Source organism: Echiichthys vipera, assembly GCF_963691815.1.
Source record: "Echiichthys vipera genome assembly, chromosome: 8".
Classification (NCBI taxonomy): domain Eukaryota; kingdom Metazoa; phylum Chordata; class Actinopteri; order Perciformes; family Trachinidae; genus Echiichthys; species Echiichthys vipera.
The window spans coordinates 21033112-21051063 of NC_139833.1; the positions used below are offsets into that span (position 1 = coordinate 21033112).

At 42.3% G+C, this 17952-nt stretch overlaps 1 protein-coding gene across 1 annotated transcript in view; it reads left to right on the plus strand.

Moving 5' to 3' along the window:
- Window positions 1–6396: 6396 nt before the first annotated feature.
- The window catches only part of LOC310950197 (collagen alpha-1(XIV) chain-like), a 135133-nt gene continuing 123577 nt past the window's right edge, over window positions 6397–17952 (plus strand). Inside the window, exons 1-2 of the mRNA XM_083917875.1 lie at window positions 6397–6532; window positions 7854–7969. Of these exons, the coding sequence (XP_083774001.1) occupies window positions 7876–7969 (94 nt within the window). The 5' untranslated portion in view covers window positions 6397–6532; window positions 7854–7875. The remainder of the gene's footprint in view (window positions 6533–7853; window positions 7970–17952) is intronic.

Below are 17952 nucleotides of genomic sequence, written 5' to 3' on the forward strand. Positions count from 1 at the left end.
AATAAAATACTACATGATCAGTAACGTATGATGACCTTCAGAGCTGTCAGGTTAGCAGTCCTTTGGGAACAGCAGACCTGGATCCAGACGACAAGCCGGCTAATGACTGTGATAGCTGTGCTAACCAGAAGGCTGCAGTCTGCTGCTGCCCTCAAATTAACCTGCTGCTTGTTATTAACACTCTGTTCAAGAACTGTGTGTGTGTGTGTGTGTGTGTGTGTGTGTGTGTGTGTGTGTGTGTGTGTGTGTGTGTGTGTGTGTGTGTGTGTGTGTGTGTGTGTGTGTGTGTGTGTGTGTGTGTGTGTGTGTGTGTGTGTGTGCGTGTGTGCGTGTGTGCATGTGTGCGTGTGTGCGTGCGTGCGTGCGTGTGTGTCCAGCAGAAAAAAAGCTGAAAGTCATGAGTTCGTGTGTATGCATGCCCTTGTATGTGTCAACCCTACTTGAACTTGTCAGCCTTTTTCTCGAGCTTTAAGACAAAGAAACCATGTTTCTGGTTCTCATTGTGTGTTTGAATGACACAGGGACATGGATGCTAAGCCCCACGCCTCGGGTATGTCTCTGGGTCTTCAAAATGTAGGGCAGGTGGCTTCAGGTGTGTGTGTTTGTGTCAAAGGGAAAGAAAAGTGACTGAGGTCAAAGAGAGTGTAAAGAGAAAGAGAACTTGTGCAACTATCTTTGTTAGAATTTTGAGGGCTGTCCTCATTTTTTCTAAAGGGCTGTCTGTTAAGGTCCAGGTCTGATTTAGGATGAGTTTAGGGTTAGGGTATGAATCGGGGTTAGGAATTTGGTTATGATTATTAAGATTAGGCTAAGGGGCTAGAGAATGCATAATGTCAATGAGTGTCCTTACAAAGATACATGTGTGCGAATGTGTGTGTGTGTGTGTGTGTGTGTGTGTGTGTGTGTGTGTGTGTTCAGAAAATGGAATCAAATAATATACTAAAAATCCCATGAAGGCTGTAGCTTCTGCAGTGCAGTCTTATTTCTGTTTCATATTAATAACAAAAGAGAATCAGCTCTCTTGCTGATTGATACCTTGCAGTAAACAATCGTCTTTCACCGGTTCAAGCTTAAACATGCGCTTGTATAAACACAGATGAGGGGTTCCTGTTTCCTGGGAGAAATCCTCTGCTAACAGGAACTGATGCTTTCTATGTTTGTCAAAGCCAACAATGGCGGCTTGTTTCTAATAATTAAAGGAAGGTGGAGGAAATGCAGGAGGGTGTGGTGGAGTTTGATCGTATTACGATTTGTCTGTCCAGTGCAGACACCGGTGGACTGACTGCTTATTACCAACAAACATCAAACAGCAACATCATTATTTCAATGATCAATCTAAAGGTCCCTGACTGAGATGCTGATAACAACTCAGTTCGCCAAAAAGGTTGCATCTTGTAGGAAGAAACATGGAAATTACCTGCATGTAGTTTCAATTTAAATAATAGAAATAGTGGTTTGCGTTCATAACACTTCCCTAAACCTTTTCAGTGACAGACTGAGTATAATTGGCTCTTTATCCATAATGTCACGCCAGAGTCCCCTGCTGCTGTACCATCCAGGTTTTATAATCTATCACATATCACCTGCACACACAGTGACAGAGCTGATCTACAGTTTCCTAATTCCTCATGTGTATTATACAATCTCCTGCTGAAGTTGAACACAAAAATTCTACTCTATGCCACAGACTTATATGACAGGAATCAGGATTTATTGACTTTAATATTAAACATTTGTTGTGTGACAGTTAGGAGAAGTACCTGCAGTAAACGGATATTTGTTGTAGTGCAGTGACTTTAAAAACTTTCCGAGGCTTCACTGTTGGACCATATGGCGCTGAGCTGAATGACCCTTGGATCAACTCGACCATGCTGATGCATTTATTCATCAGAGCCACAGTTGGGATGGACAGCAATGAGGGAAAGGTAGACAGAAGGAGGATGAGCAGCTTAGGAGTAGCGTGAAAGAGTGAGAGAACAAGTAGAAATAAAATAATAAGCGGACAGATAAAGAGAGGAATCCAGAGGGGAGACATCAAGAGAAATGAATAGATGAAAAAAATGGACATGCAGGGAGGACAGCAGCATGGTTCATGCATGGGGCAGGTTGAGCTGTCAAACAGAAGCCACCTGGGATGGCAGCCACTCAGAATACAAATTTAAATCAAAATTTACTACATTATGTTTTCATATTTTAATCAAGCATGTTCTAACTTTACTGTTTCTTTAATGTAATGTATAAAACATTTGGAGCTCAAGTTCTTTGCAGCTGATTTGACCATGTGAAGTAAAACTGTGATATTTGATTTCACATATTAAAGCACAGATAGCAAGGCTGTAGACTGCTTTTGTTTGGTGTGTGGTCCGTTGCAAATGGGCAACAGATGATGGACGGGAAAGAGGACGACAGACGGACAGGAAGGGAGGAAGAGGGGGAAGGAGGAAAGAGAATCCTTATCCACTTGATTACAGTGTTCGTGGCATCTGGACAGTTGTTTGGCTAAGTTTGTTTGTGTGTGCGTGCGTGTGTGTGCATGTGTGTGCTTATGTGTTGCCCCAGGGACACACCTGGAGTGTAGCTAGCCTTTCAGCCCAGCAGCCACCGGCCCATTTCACCAGCCTCTGTTTCCCATGACTCACAATCCCCCCCACCCCCCTCAGGGCCAGTCACAGTTTGTTCACCAGCAGAGGAGCTGAGATATAAACAGGATTACAAAGTGTGCTCGTGTCTGTTTTCTCAGCCGATAGAAGAAAGCTCTGACCGATCCACTGTAAAGATCATTCTAGATAGAGGAATTATTTGGCATTTTGGGGGAAAGGCGCTTATTTGCTTTCTTGTCAAGAGTTCGATGAGCAGATTGACATCTCTTTCTCATTTGTCTATTAGATATGAAGCTAGAGCCAAAACACTGCTTAGATAGCCTAGCTTAGCAAAACGACTGGAAAAAAATGGGGAAAGCTATGCCCGGCTCGCATAACCATCATAGAAACCGTTTAATTTTACAAGTGGATTTCTAGATTGAACAAAGAAGACACAGCGTGTTCATTTGTGAACTTAACGGTACATGTCCACAGATCTCTCATCTCCACGCCTCCCGTTCTTCATCTATGTGAGCAGCTGTGCAATGCATATTTGTAGCATTGCGGTGAGTTTTGAGAGACGGGGCAGGACATTGGCAGTTCCTCATTTGCATAAAGTTGAGTTCCAGGCCTATTTTTGCAAAAGGCCATCAAGCATGACTCGCTGTATCTCGGAACTCATGACAATTTTTTCAACTTTAAACAGCTGTTGATCTCAAATGAAGACAGATTCAGTAACCACGTAGCTCATTTCTCACCTCAAATGTTTTCAGAGAAACCTATTTTGGTGAACTATTCTCATAATGAGAAAGTTTCCAAATCAGCCGCCATTTTGGTCCATTTTAAAATTGGGTAGAAGACAGCCATCCAATGAAAGTATTCATCCATCATGGTTGTAGGGAGGGTGTAGCCTGTTCTCTCTGTCAGAGAAGTGTAATAAATGACTCATATAGTAACTGCTAGAGGCACACCTATGAAGGGTCCAATGCTGGTTAGCGGGGCGACCCACCAGGTCAAAAACTGTGCTGTGGGCATGTACCATTACAGCCAAAATACATAGGGAAGGGCAGTGCAGTGTACGTGGGCAGGATGCAGCAGAGTTTTTTTTACCTGCTACACAGACTCTGCTGCCAGCTTCACTGTCAGCGGTGGATTAAGGTGATCATGGGCCCCTAGGCTACTGTTTGTTTGGGCCCCCCACATTTTTAATCATGCTTTATCAGAAAAAAACATGCTAAAAGAGTCTGTAACCTTGAAAAATCCTGTCAATTTATGAATTTTCGCTGTTCTTTCGGTCATTGTGCTTTTCTTTTTCGTGCTCTGCTATCACATTTCCTTTCTGACAATTTGCCGCTATACTGTCTAGTAACAGTAAGTGACGTATCATTTGACAACAAAACTGACCTTATGAACCCGGCCATATGATTGGATAAAGTGGTCCATATCTAACCAATCAGTGAAGTAAATTACAAAAATAAAAATAGTCGGGCCAACCCAGGGCCCCTGCACACCTGGGGCCCTTAGGCCGCAGCCTAGGCCAGCCTTTGCATTAATCCACGTTTGTTCACTGTGTCCCATTGAGTTTTAATGTAGTTCTGCAGGGTTTGGAAGTTGTGCTGCCTCACATTGCCCTCTTTTACAATAAGGTATGTATCTTAATCATTTTGAAAGAGATTGTAGTCATCTTTTCACAGTTTTATTTAGTTTTTTCCTGTTAGAGGGATGCACCGTCAGTGCTTCGCCAAGAGCTGCGTTGTTCACAAAGCCCAGTTTGGCTGTTAGAGGTGCTGGTGGTGTTTTTTTAAAAACTCTGTTTCCTCCTGTTTTAGTCTTAAAGGTTGGATATGGAGAATGAGCAGAACACTGTCATCTAGTGTTTCAACATCGTAGTCGCAACAACAAAAAATAATTCCAGCAGTCGGGTTGCCAGGTTCATTGCCAAGTGTGTCAAGTGATGAATCATACAGGGTAACGACTAATTTTGACTAATCAATTAATTTTACAACAGTATTTAACGTTAGCCAGTCTTCAACTGGAAGTCTTCCTTTGAGTGGTGTGTAATCGATTAGCTAGCTCTCAACTGAAAATGAGTCCTTGTTTCTGTAGCCTGATCGACGTGAGCAGACCAGCAGCACACAGCAGTGACAGTGAGGCTGAAGGCAGATGAAGAGATGGAGAGACTGAGGTCTGCACAAAAATAGCTGTCAGGCAGTGGTGTGGTGATGATTAATATAGAGGGTACATCCACACGATCGAAAATGTTCTTTTTTTTCTCCGTTGTTCTTAAAAAGTTTATTGTCCACATTGCCTCGGCTCAAGAAATATCTGTGTCCACACGAAACCAGTGAACCAGCTAAAACGCTGTAATACACATGCCAGGCCTGGATGTGGAGCTGTAACTGCCACAGAACTACACCAGCAACGGAGAAGAAGAGAGGGAGAGACACTATTTCGGCTATGATACAAACACAGGCACCGAGTTTAGCGCCAAATCTGGCGACTTCCCAATCCTCATCCATCCTATAGAGAAATCTAGCGACTGTTTCTGGTGTTATTGGAGACTTTTGTGTTGTCTTAGACTCTGATGTAGAAATCACTCTACAGTTACAGCGGGTGCTGCTGTGAGCCCTTTCCTGTCCCAAAGCACTCACAGATGAGCACTTTCTCACTAGATTTAGAGGCTCTTCACACCTTCTTAGCAACTTTATTTCTAAAGAGCTACTAGCAACCAATTTAGCGATTTATTCAGACCACCAGGGAAAAGGGAGAAATATATGGTGGGCCTAATTCATTACCGTTTTCAGGCTCCGATAATGCTGGCTGTGTGTGGATGGTCAGCCAAACCAATATTAAGGTTGTGCGTTTACAGGAAAACTCATCTTCGTGTGGATGAGCCTAGAGATGGGTGCCAGCCTACAGCAGCTACGCCGAGCATCAGACAACCCTGGAAACCCGCAATGGTGCAATGTAAACAGTACATGAGCAAGTCATTGTCAAACCCTTCAAAAAATGTTTAAATATTCATTCAGACTAAATATATTTTTTTATGGCAAAGCAATACTTTCATTCTGTACCCCTCAAAACGCCCCATGGGTGTATACAGGTATATATTTGCTAATGCTAATTGCTAAGCTCAGCGAATTACCCCCTGGCTTCATACTTAATGGAAACTCAGAATCATATCAATCCTCTCTTCCACTCTCAGCTAACATGTGAATGATTTCCAATTCTCCAATGGAGAAAACAAAATCTAACATTTGATTTAAAATAATTTGGCTTGTGTCAGGAAATAAAGTCTTATTTTAAGATATCTCTATTCAAAAATTCCATCCGCAGTTTCCCAGTCGTTTTTTGTGAATTTAGCGGCAGCAGGACACGTGGCCACGCACCTGCTCCGAGCGCACCGACACATTTTTCAGCTGGACTTTATATATATTTATATACAGTATAAACCCACTCTAAAAAAACTGAGTCGCAGCAAAGACCAGGTGGCTCCTTTAAAGCCTTTGATTCCGGAAATGTGCCCACGATAAGTCCCGTCGTGATCATAGAGCACAAAAGAGCCCATAAAGAGAGGGTCTGAAGCCGGATTGAAACCCGCAGGTGGGCGGCGGAGGCTTTTGCGCAGCGGCTCTCTCTCTCTCTCTATCTCTCTCTCTCTCTCTCTCTCTCTCTCTCTCTCTCTCTCTCTCTCTCTCTCTCCCTCTCTCTCCCTCTGAGATGAACCGAAGGAAAGGGTTGGGACAGGGAGGAATAGCTGGAGGGAGGGATGGCTGAATAACGAGGAGAGAAACACCCACCCCGGACTGACCGAATTGTATCCGGAGAGAAGGAGTGAGAGAAAGAAAGAAAGAGGGAGAGAAATAGTAAGAAGAAAAAGCGAACCCAGCAGTCTTTGGTATTCAGAGGATTTCCTTTGGGGATAAAAGGACGCTTTGAATTGATGACTGGAGGTAAAGGCGGTTTCATTCATTGTGCGCGCGCGTGTGTGAGTTGGTCTCAGGTGTGCGGTGTGTTTGAACGCAACGACTTCATTTGAATAAATCTGATATTTTGACCCAAATCTGACTGAGAAACTTAATGTGAAGCAGTCAGCTGCACTTTGAAATTATCACTGAGATAAATGTTGGAGATCAAACTCGTGCAGTTTACAGGCACATGGGAAAAATATGATTTTATGTGGCTTAAGAGAGTTTTCCAGAATAAAACAAGTGCGCGCGATAGTCGTCTACGGTTGCAGCGATTAAGTGTATTTGTCTGCAAACTGTAAACCACAAATAGCCTTTAAGAAGCATGCACATTCAAAATAGAGACTGCTTATTTAATAAAGGCGACGCCTTGACCCTGGTTTTCATTAACCAATTAGCTGCAAAGTTGTCCTCTGGACTGGAAACAGAAGTCAAGAGAAACTTTCTGACTCACTGTGATATAGATTTAGCTGCAGTGTGTATGTTTCATCACATCGAGAGTAAAGAGAGATACATGTTAAATACAACCTCACCGTGGGGCTGTCTTATCCCTATTAAATTAGATTAACTCTCATTTGTGTGTTTCCCATTTCCCTCTTCATTTCCCGAGGCTGTGCTTATCAATGTGCACTGTCATATTTCTGGCCTTCTGACCGCGGCTACCTCCACATCAGAGAAGGATTCAAGACAACTTTTGTTGCACACGCTGTTTTATTCATCTGTCTGTCAGCGGGTGTGTTTTTCCGGAGGAGAGAAATTATAAGTCTGTCTGCGTGTGTGTCCATCATCCGGTGTGTGATAATGAGTGGAAGACTCCAGAGGAGGGAGAGGGAGCAGAGAATGAAAAAGTGAGGGGTGAAAGGATGTGATGAGATTGGGAGAAGAGGAGAGGAGCTGTTGGGCAATGGCTCTCATGAAATGTTCCTTTCACTGGACTGTCAATCAAACTGCTCTCTCCCTGTCTGTCTGTCCTCCATCTTTTTTTTCCTGTCAGCTCCTTTGTTCATTTCTTCTCCTCTCTTCCCTCCAAACAAAGTCCTCCACTGTTTCCTGCTTTATGTGGGCGTGAGGCTCGACCGCTGCTCTGTGGTCAGTCTAGACCGTTAAATTACTGCTCTGTAATTGTATCAAAGGGGATATTAGACAGGAGTTAACTGATTCCAGAGCAGCACTCTAGGACTGTGTGGGCAAGGTATCTCTTCTTGACACACAGAGCCTTTCTGCAGCTGGATGGCATCATGGTGTTTCTGCATTTCCCCTCTTTGTTTTGCATTTTCTCAACACAATCCTCCCTCTCTCCATGCAGGTCTGGACTGCTGGTTGTTAGGATGTTGTCAACAGGCCAGATTAGATGGTGCTTGTGGGCTCTGGTGGTGTTACTGGCCCTAGTTTCCCATTTCCCCTCCAAGGCACAGGGTCAAGGTGAGTACCTCTCTCTGTCCTCCCATCCCACATCTATCCCCTCCTCCTCTCTTCCCCTGCCTTCCAAGGGAACTCCCATTCCCCCTTTTCCCAACAACTTTTCTTTGCTTGGAGATCTCCATCCACGTCCCACATTCACCATCCAACCTCTCCCCTTCTGTTCCCTTCCTCCCCTCACCCCTCTGCCCTCCTCCTACTCCAAATCCTTTTCCCTTCTCTCACCTGAGCTTTCTGTCTTCTCCTCCCTCCGCCGTCTCTCTGCTTGATGTGCAGGCTCAGTCCAATCAGATTACATCCAGCTCACGATAACATCACCTCCATATCATTGTGCCATTTCACCCTGGCAGCATTGGCAGCACTTTAACCTGGCTGCCGATGCTGCCACGCTTCACAGGGGCTTCAATAAACATGTTGTAATGGTGCGCTTCATGCTGTGATGATCTGCTGCACAAAGAGCTGCGGGATATATAAACTCACCTCAGCAAACCTGATTCAATCAAACTCAAGTCTCACCTTTTTATGTGCTGTATTTCTGTGTTTCTCCAAACAAGAAGCACAGATTTAGGTTCCAGTTGAACTGTATGCTAACTTGTCACTATGTGGCATTATTAGCATATCATATGTTAAAATGCAACAGATGTGTGTTTCTGAATGGGACGCAGATTTTCTGACACTGCTCCTCTCTGATCTGTTAATACAGTAACTCAGCTTCAGAGCTGTGATCCTTTATTATCGATGGATCAGGAGTAATAGATGTTATTATCCCAACTGCAGCTGTAGGATGCTTTGAGATTGAAATTCAGATTATTCCAATAAACCGATCCAAGAGCTCTTTTCTGAATCTTATGATTTCAGTGTGTGTGTGTGTGTGTGTGTGTGTGTGTGTGTGTGTGTGTGTGTGTGTGTGTGTGTGTGTGTGTGTGTGTGTGTGTGTGTGTGTGTGTGTGTGTGTGTGTGTGTGTGTGTGAGAGAGAGAGAGTTCATGACCGCGTTTGTTTGCAATTGGCAGCCTATGAAGTGCATAGGGTTAGACCTGCTGTAGTTATCTGGACAGAGATCAAAATGACCCCAAAGGATACTCAAACATTTAACTGACCATGCTGTGTGTGTGTGTGTGTGTGTGTGTGTGTGTGTGTGTGTGTGTGTGTGGGTGTGGGGGTGTGTGGGGGTGTGTGTGTGTGTGTGTGTGTGTGTGTGTGTGTGTGTGTGTGTGGGGGGGTGTCTGTGTGTGTGTGTGTATGTGTGTGTGTGTGTGTGTGGGTGTAGCTCACATTCCTTCCAGGATGTGGAGTCAGAGGAGCAGAGAAGTGGCATGCCTTGTTTAAAGGAACACTAAACATATAAATCAACCTAAGATTTATTTTCTTTCTCTGTAGTTGTTCATGATCACTACTCCACATATGAACTGTGTGTGTCTGCTCTGTGTTCATTTACCAGTGGACGTCCTAACTAAAGAGCCGATTATTTAAAATGAAAGATAGGGTTTTTTCTATTTTTTCTGTCTTTTCTCATTTAGTTCTCCTCATCTTTCTTCTGTCTTCTCTCCCTTCATCCTTCTCGCTCTGTTTCCCTTCCATTATTATTGTCGTCTCGGTTTCCCTCCCTTCTTCTTTTCTCTCTCAGCATTTTATTCCAATTTCCAAGATCTGTAGGTCAAGTTTTTATTTTTTTTACAGAGAGGTGAGACAGAAGTGTGATTGCATAAATGAGGCTGGGATTTGATCCCAGTGTATCCCAACAGAGCAATATGTGAGCCTTCTCAGTCCCTTCATTAGGGAGCATGAGATAGCCATTCATTTTGGTCTGTCCCTGTAAACTGCAACATCTGGTCAGAGGGGATTTAAGCTTGAAGATTAGTGTGTGTTCTACCCATGGCGGATGTTTGTATATACAACACAAATGTCTGGCTATCGTCAGGAACTCCCACTACTAAACTGTGGGTCACTTCAGGAAGGGTTTTCTCTGCAAGACATCACTAATGTAGCAAATGATGAAATCCCAACAAGCTGTATTTGAGATAATTTAAATCCAAGGCTATCACTTGATTGTTGCATGATTTCATCCTGATCCAAAACATCATCACTGTTGCCCATGCCTTTTTTCTTTTAGACATATAGTTAGTTGATAGTTTGCAACACTGTCTACTACAAAATATGTTCGTATATTAATTGCTTCGTTAAATACGTTGTGGGATGGAAGTCAATGCATCCAACTATCGTGCTTCAATGTCACCAATCACTTTTTCAATATTTACGACAATTATCTTTTCTTAATATTAACCAATTGCTTTGAGTTTCCCTAGACATAAATATGTGAATCTTGCATTGGGAGCAGATATTGTGGGGAAACAAATTAAATTTTTCATGTATTATCATTAGTTCACAAACAGAGGTGTTGGAAAAATTGAAATTTTGACCTGATGGTGGTGCCAGAGGAAAGGTCCACTGATCAAAAAAAGTCGTTAGAATTTATCCAAGATCTTTGAATGTCTGCAGTAAATGTCATTGCAGTCCACCAAATAATTGTCAAGATATATCATGAAAAGTCAGACAGACAGACAGACGGACCCAACCCTTGCTAAAAAAAAGTCATATTCTCTGCAGCATTATGTTTCCTACAAATGATCTTTGCATATGCAACTTTATTGTGCTTGTGTTTATACAATCAGCTGCATGTGAAGCTTTAGTTACACTTCCTGTGGGAACGGCTTGAATGCTTTTCTTAATGCAGACATTGACAAGCGTGCAGAACAGTCGATTGTTTTTATTCTCTGGCCTTGAAAAGTATTGAAAAGGGAAATGTAAATGCTGTTCTCTGTTCACTCTTAAGAGGTTGCACAGAGTGACCCTGAGCTTTGCGTTTCTGGTTTCAATGTTTCTAATGCAGCAGTGACAAAAGCAGAATAGATAAAGCAAAGGTGCCTAATGGTGAAGTGTGCTACCTATAGTTGATTGGCCGACACAGCAAACATCACAAGTTGTGTGCTTTAGAATACATTTACAAGGTTGTGTGTGTGTGTGTGTGTGTGTGTGTGTGTGTGTGTGTATGTGTGTGTGTGTGTGTGTGTATGTGTGTGTGTGTGGTGAGAGGGCAGTTTTGGTGAATCAGTATGAATGAAAATGTTGGCCAATAGTTTCCGTTCTAATGAACAGGGAGAGAAGCCAATGATGAAAAATAATTGATCCACAAACAAAAGAGAGGATGAGATGGAACAAGATAAAAAATATTAAATTAGCCAAACCATTGTAATTACCAGCCACTTTGGACTAAATAGAGCTCTGAGACGTTGTTATTGTGACTGTAAATAATCATGGTACCACAAGCTGATGATGATTTTTGGGAAATATGAGGCTCTGGCATGAACTGAGGAACAATGCATAATAAAATCCCTCCAGTTCACTCTACACTCAATATATATGCCAAATGACACAGTGTGGGTACCACGGTGCAGGTAGGAATAATGTCAGGTGAAGTATTTTCAGTCTCAAAAGCATGAAATGGGATCAGAGTGTTTTGGAGCATCCTAAAATCACAGAGTGGAACAACGCACGGAGCCTGAAGTGGCTCATGTTTAGGCAGATATTGTTGTTGTACAAGGTTGTGAATTGGCTGCTTGGGTCTCAGCTCTCTTGAAATAACAAAGAAAACGTGCAGGAGTGATTATTTTGCTGAATATTTTTGTATTTCTGGCCATCATTTCTATTGGTTATGAAAAATTTTTTTTTAAATGAATTATTTTATATACTTATCTTACTAAATTACTTATTGTTAAGTAATTGCTGAAATCTGGTAACACAGTGACATCGCTACAACAAAGTCAATCAGACAGTCAGATGAAAAAGATTATATCAGACCTGCAGTAACTGTTTTATTAGACACTTAGGTGCAGCAGAGAAAAGCTGTGAACCAAACACTGACATTTGATCACTGTGAAGATGATGCGGCGAACACTGTTAGCTCTCATTTAGAGTCATGTTTGTCTCCACATGATGAATGTAAGCCCAATATTCACTCTGTTTTTGGTCTCTACCAACTCCTGAGGGAAATATTTCTCTCTTTAGCTGCTAAATGCTCCACTGGGTTCACCAGCTAGTCTCTAACTTCGTCTGCCTGCTGTTCGCTGCTGGGCAGGTAGAGTACCTTGAGTTGTTTCAAGCTGTTTAGCTGAAAACAACAGTCTGCTGCTGCAGTGAGGATGAACCACAACTATGCAGATGTAAACCAAGACAATGAGCTGAAATAATCTAAAAAAGCAACATAGCGTTGAAGGGCCTGCAGAGTCTGTTGAGAATGACTCCCAATTAGAGATGTGATTCAGATTTGTTATAAAGCTATTGATTAATGCAGTTTTTAAACAATTTATTTTTAGGTAAAATGGAAAGTGATCACACCAAACATGTCTGCTTTTTTAATAATCTAATATTGCACAGCAAAACTACCTTTCTGTTTGCAGTCGTTTTTATTCTCAAAAAAGCAGCCTGGGGGCTTGTTTAAAATGCAGTTATAGCTCCAGGAGATTTTATTAAGGTAATGTTGTCACCGAAAACCAAAGTCTACAATGTTAATATTGTATTTCATTTGGTTAATGACCAAAACTACAAAATAAGATAGCTGTAATAAAATATCCTTTAAATGATCCCATGATGGAACTGAATGCAACACTTGCTCTATGTCAGTGTATGTTAAATGTTTTCTATTAGAATAGCAGACTCTATAAGAGTTCACATAGTTCAGTGTTTTATAGTTTTTCACCGTTGGTTGCAGATATTATGGCAATATTATGGCTTCCATCACCAGACTCCTAATATTCAACCAGTCCCAGACAGAGAGTTCACACACACACCGACACACACACACACAAACACACACACACACACACACACTGTGCACACACACACGCACACGCAAACACAATGTGCACACACACACACACACACACACACAACCACACACACACACACACAGACGCACACACGTACACACACACACACTGTGCACACACACACAGGCACACGCACACGCACACACAAACACGCACACACACTTTGCACACACACACACTGTGCACACACACGCACACGTACACACACACGCACATACACACACACGCACACACACACAGACACACACATGTACACACACACACACTGTGCACACACACACACGCACAGGCACACGCACACACAAACACGCACACACACTGTGCACACACACACTGTGCACACACACGTACACACACACGCACATACACACACACACACACACACACACACACACACACACACACACACACACACACACACACACACACATGCACACCCACACACACACACACACGCACACGCACTGCATACACAATGCACCAGGGAGATAAGAGTTGAGGGAAAAAGGCATCACTTACAGGTAAAGCAATGAAACAGAGAAAAGTGTAAAGCCACTAAAGGAATGGAGGGGTGCATAGGAGCAGAAGAAAAGGGAAGAGGAGGAGGAGGAGAGAGTTTAAACCCAAGGATGAGAGGAGGCAATGTGATAAAAGAGTAGAGTGTTCCATGAGAGCAGCAGAGGAGATAAAAAAGAAAAAAGCCAGAGTGGATTTGGGTTAAGTACTATCTCAGTGAGCAGAGTGGTTCTTGTTCCGACGAGACGCCGGCCTCATCAAACGACGCTTGCTGCAGCGCTGGTTGGGCACTGAACACACACTCATGCACACCCTCATACACACCTCCCCCCATCTCCCTCAATTACAGTACAGGAGCTATCTTGTGGTGACAGTACACGCCAGCAGTTGTCACCCATAAATCATGCGTATTAGAGAAGCTACTGTAGCCTGAATACTCACTGTGGAGTCAGTAACGGTTAATCTGGAGAGGAAAACAGTGAGTTATGGAAGTGTAAGAGAGAGGGGAAAGAAAAGAAGAGGGTACAAAGACACAATTAAGACATTTGGAGGAGAAGAGAGATGATGGAAATGAGAGGACAGAGAGAAGGGAGATAGAGTTAGAGAAGATGGGAAAGAGGCGACCTGCTCTGAAAAAACAAAGAGACACTGAGAAGCCAGAAAGCTCAGAGGAGACAAAGGAAAGACATAATGCCAAACAGAGCAAATAGACATATGAATAGAAGTTGACTGGAGAGAATGGTGAGCCAAGAACGAGGAGAATGAAGGAAAAGTGAGGAGGAAGAAGGGAAGGGATATTTAGCCAGGGTAGCAGGAGGAAAAGAAGCCCACATAGAGCAGCCAAATCAGGAGATGGGAAGAGAAATCTTGCAGAAGATGTTGAAACAGAGACAGGGAGGGATGGAGGAGGTGGAGGAGGTGGAGGACAAGTGAAGCATTTACTCATCTAGCAGGAATCCCTGCTGCTAATCCTGGGAAGAGTCTCTAACCCAGATAATTCCCGTTCACACTGGGCCTCCAGTTCAAACTCCCCACAGAGTCAGAGATTAGAGTTCATACCACCCTTTTTTAAACGATGTGTTTTTAATATAGGGATTTCTAGAAGTTTCTTTCGCTGGGGGTTTGTATTTCTTTTTTTTTTCATCGAGGCTTCGGTGACTCAGACTATTTACTGGAGCTAAATTGCGTTGCCAAGCAGTTGTCGCCAAAGTTCTGCCAAATGGTTGGACTTGCATTAACAACCTGGCAAAAAGCGTATGCCAGGAGCTACAGGGGGCTCGCTGAGTCCAGCAGTGACTCTGTCAGATAAATGGCTCTGGTTTGTGTGATATATTGAGCTATACGTGATTTTATGCTCTGTATGTTTAGGGTCAAGAGTTTAAGCCATCTGCAGGTTCTATATGCAATATTCACATATAGTATCTGATGTCTAATGTGTTTCACTAAAGCATCTGGGCACTTAGATTCAGAGAGAGTGTGAACTGTTGAGCTTTTGGATGATATTTATGGCTGTATGGTGGTAAACAAGAACAGACGTGGCGGTTTGCGAAGGGTAATTTATAACAGAGACCCTCATGTTCTGTCAGCATCCGCAGCCATCAGAGCTATTATGTCCATATTCATTAATCATACGTAGTTGCCGTCACTGGAATAGCCTCCAACTCACAGACCTTGACCTGCATTGGCAGAATAAAAGAGGGTCAGTTGGTTCATTCATTTTTTACATATGTTTAAAAAAATTATAATGCAGTGTGTGTGCATGTGTGTTCATTGACATGCAAAGCAAAACTGGTTATTAGCACCCTGTCGGCCCACTCAATTCACTACCATCAAGCACACAGTGAATGATACCAGAGTAGTAATCCAGCAGCTCTATCACAGACTTAAATTATTCATAGATCCGCATTGTGTGGTGTAATTATACCGTTTCATCCTATGCATTTTGAGTATTTGATAGGTGTTGCTGTGTGATTACCTAAGAAAAGGAGTGAGAAAAATGTGAAACTGTGACGTGCTGCACCGTGTCTTGTGTGCAAAAGCATCAAATTGCATCAGAAGATCTGGTGATGAAAGTTTGAGAAGTTGTTTGACAACTTGGGACTGGACTTGTTATATTGCCTTCTTTAACAGTTGAGATTTAAAGGTTTAGTTTGGACTTTTTGAAGCGTGGTTGTATGAGGAACTTATCTATAATCATGCAGCGTTTCAGTAGATGGTGGACAGCACACCCTCAGTTTGAGGAAGCAGGCAGGAAGACACATACTGCTGTGGAGGGGGGGCAACAGCCAAACATATTTTAGACACCTTAAAATATATGTATCAGTTTAAGTGTACGCTATATTTAGAATATTTTCACAGTTTATCTTGCCATCAGACAGAAGTAAAGCTCTCGTCAAAGCTACCAGATTATTGACAAAAAGTTTATTTTGCAGAACATGGGAATCGTTGATCTCCCACTGCCTCGATCTGTTAGTCAGTGAACCGATCGAGGCAGCTGTAGACCAGCAACTCGCATGTTCTGTGGTGTAAAATTATTTTATTATTTTTTGCCAATGCAGTCTGGTGGTTTTGAAGAGAGCACAGAACAGATTTCCCCCTGTGTGAACTCAAACAGGGCTGTCTGACAGCATGGTAAAGCTGTGAAAATATTCTAAATATAGCGTGCACTTAAACTGATATTGATTTCTTTCCAAACTGGCGGTGTGCTAACCGTCCTCTACTGTAGGTAATGCCCTGACCCTGTATAAGTACCTCATACAAACACACTGCATAATATCTAAAGTGTCCCTTTACTGTAAGTTATATTTTTGGATCATCATTACCTTTTCTCTGGACATTGGTAATTGATTTTACGTTACAGAAAAAGTTTAAAATCTTGACCACCCGTCTTCTGCCAAACCTTTCTTTAGACGAACATAAAAATAAATGTTGTCAGTCAGCTAACACACTGGGTGTTAAATGGACCAACTCAAACAGGAATTTCTAGCTTTTCTGCTTTAAAATAACAATAATGCTGTGCTCTGCTATAATGGCCTGATTGGATTTTCCATTGAGAATGATGGCGGTCTATTCTCATCAGCGAGTGAAAATCCTGCACGGTCCTCCTCAGGTTTGTCAACATCTTATCAGCCATTCTTTATCTGCACAGTTTCTTCGTAGTGGCTGATGTACAGTCTGCACATGTCTGCACTCTACAAACATTCATTACATGTCACCCATTAATAAGGTCAGCGGTTGATGTCCTTCAGGGTTTATCAATGCTTAAAGGTATTATTCAGCTTTTTAAATTGTAGCTCAGTACTGTTATTCCCCCCAGACACAGAACAGTCAGAGGTTATACTCTGCTTCTTTATTTTTTTGGTAAATAAGCAAAAGGAAATTCATCTCAAAGTACAAATATTAATGCATGTTATTGCTCCATTCAACACAGAAATACTATACTTTTATGAGCATATATGGAGCTCTAAATGATTACAAAGCAACTGCAATTTATTTTAAACCTATTTAGTTCATTAAAAAAGTCGAAAGAAAATCAATATATCAGCCTGAGGCTACATCCACACCACTATGCTTTTCGTTTTCCGTCCTCACAAACGTTTTAGCTCTGATAAATATTAACGCCGCTGGATATTATTGTGCATATAGGCAGTAGTAACATTATAAAATGCAGAATTGAACTGCACAACAGCAGCAGCCATAACAGTTCAGAAAAGGCTGAGATTCATTATCTCTTAATTAGCCAATTGGTAGTCAGGTTTGCTTCTTTTTAAAAAAAAGGATAATGTGATAGGGGCGGGGCAAAGGGAGGGGGAGGACTCATCATGACGGATAAGAGCCAATGAGAAATCGAATGTCGGCGTCTGCATCATCATTTTTAAAAGTCTCTGTTTCCGCCCCCTCAGACTAAAACGCAATCCCCAATCAGTTTTAGGGACTCCAGAGTGGTGCAGACACCAGGCGCGGCAAAACGTATGCGTTTCAAAACAAAAGGTAGTACTGTCGGTGTGTGACATCACCTGCTTATAAAGGGTCACCTGCTCCATGACATGTTTGAAAGAGTGCTGACAGGTTAAGTGACCTGACATCAGAAGTCATCACATCTGTGGATGACAGTCATAGAAACTTTATAGAAATACATATTTAAAATCAGTGGTTTGTTTGTAAACTAACATAGGACAATATAGCAAAACAGGGAAATGGTGATATGTGTCACAGACATATAGGTTATGTCAGCGACTGTTTTCATCTGAGGTGAATCTGTAGTATTTGATAATACTATGATACTAACACTGCTGTCTGTTCTTTTCTTCAGTTGACTGTCTCTCTGTCTGTAGATTAAAAACAGCCAAATTCTCTTCTGCTTGCTTTATTTGAAATGAAATATAAATCCTCACTCCTCCCATTACCTCTCCTTGAATGTATCTTACAAAGAGAATTTGACTAGAAATAGTTTCTTCTAAATCTGCCTCTTTAAACCCTTTTCATGCTCTTTGGAGCCAAAGCTGAGCTGTATGTTGACCTGCTTTATGTGTTGCTCTCACGGATACAGAAATTCTCTCAGCCCTCTCTCTGCCCTTGTGTCCAT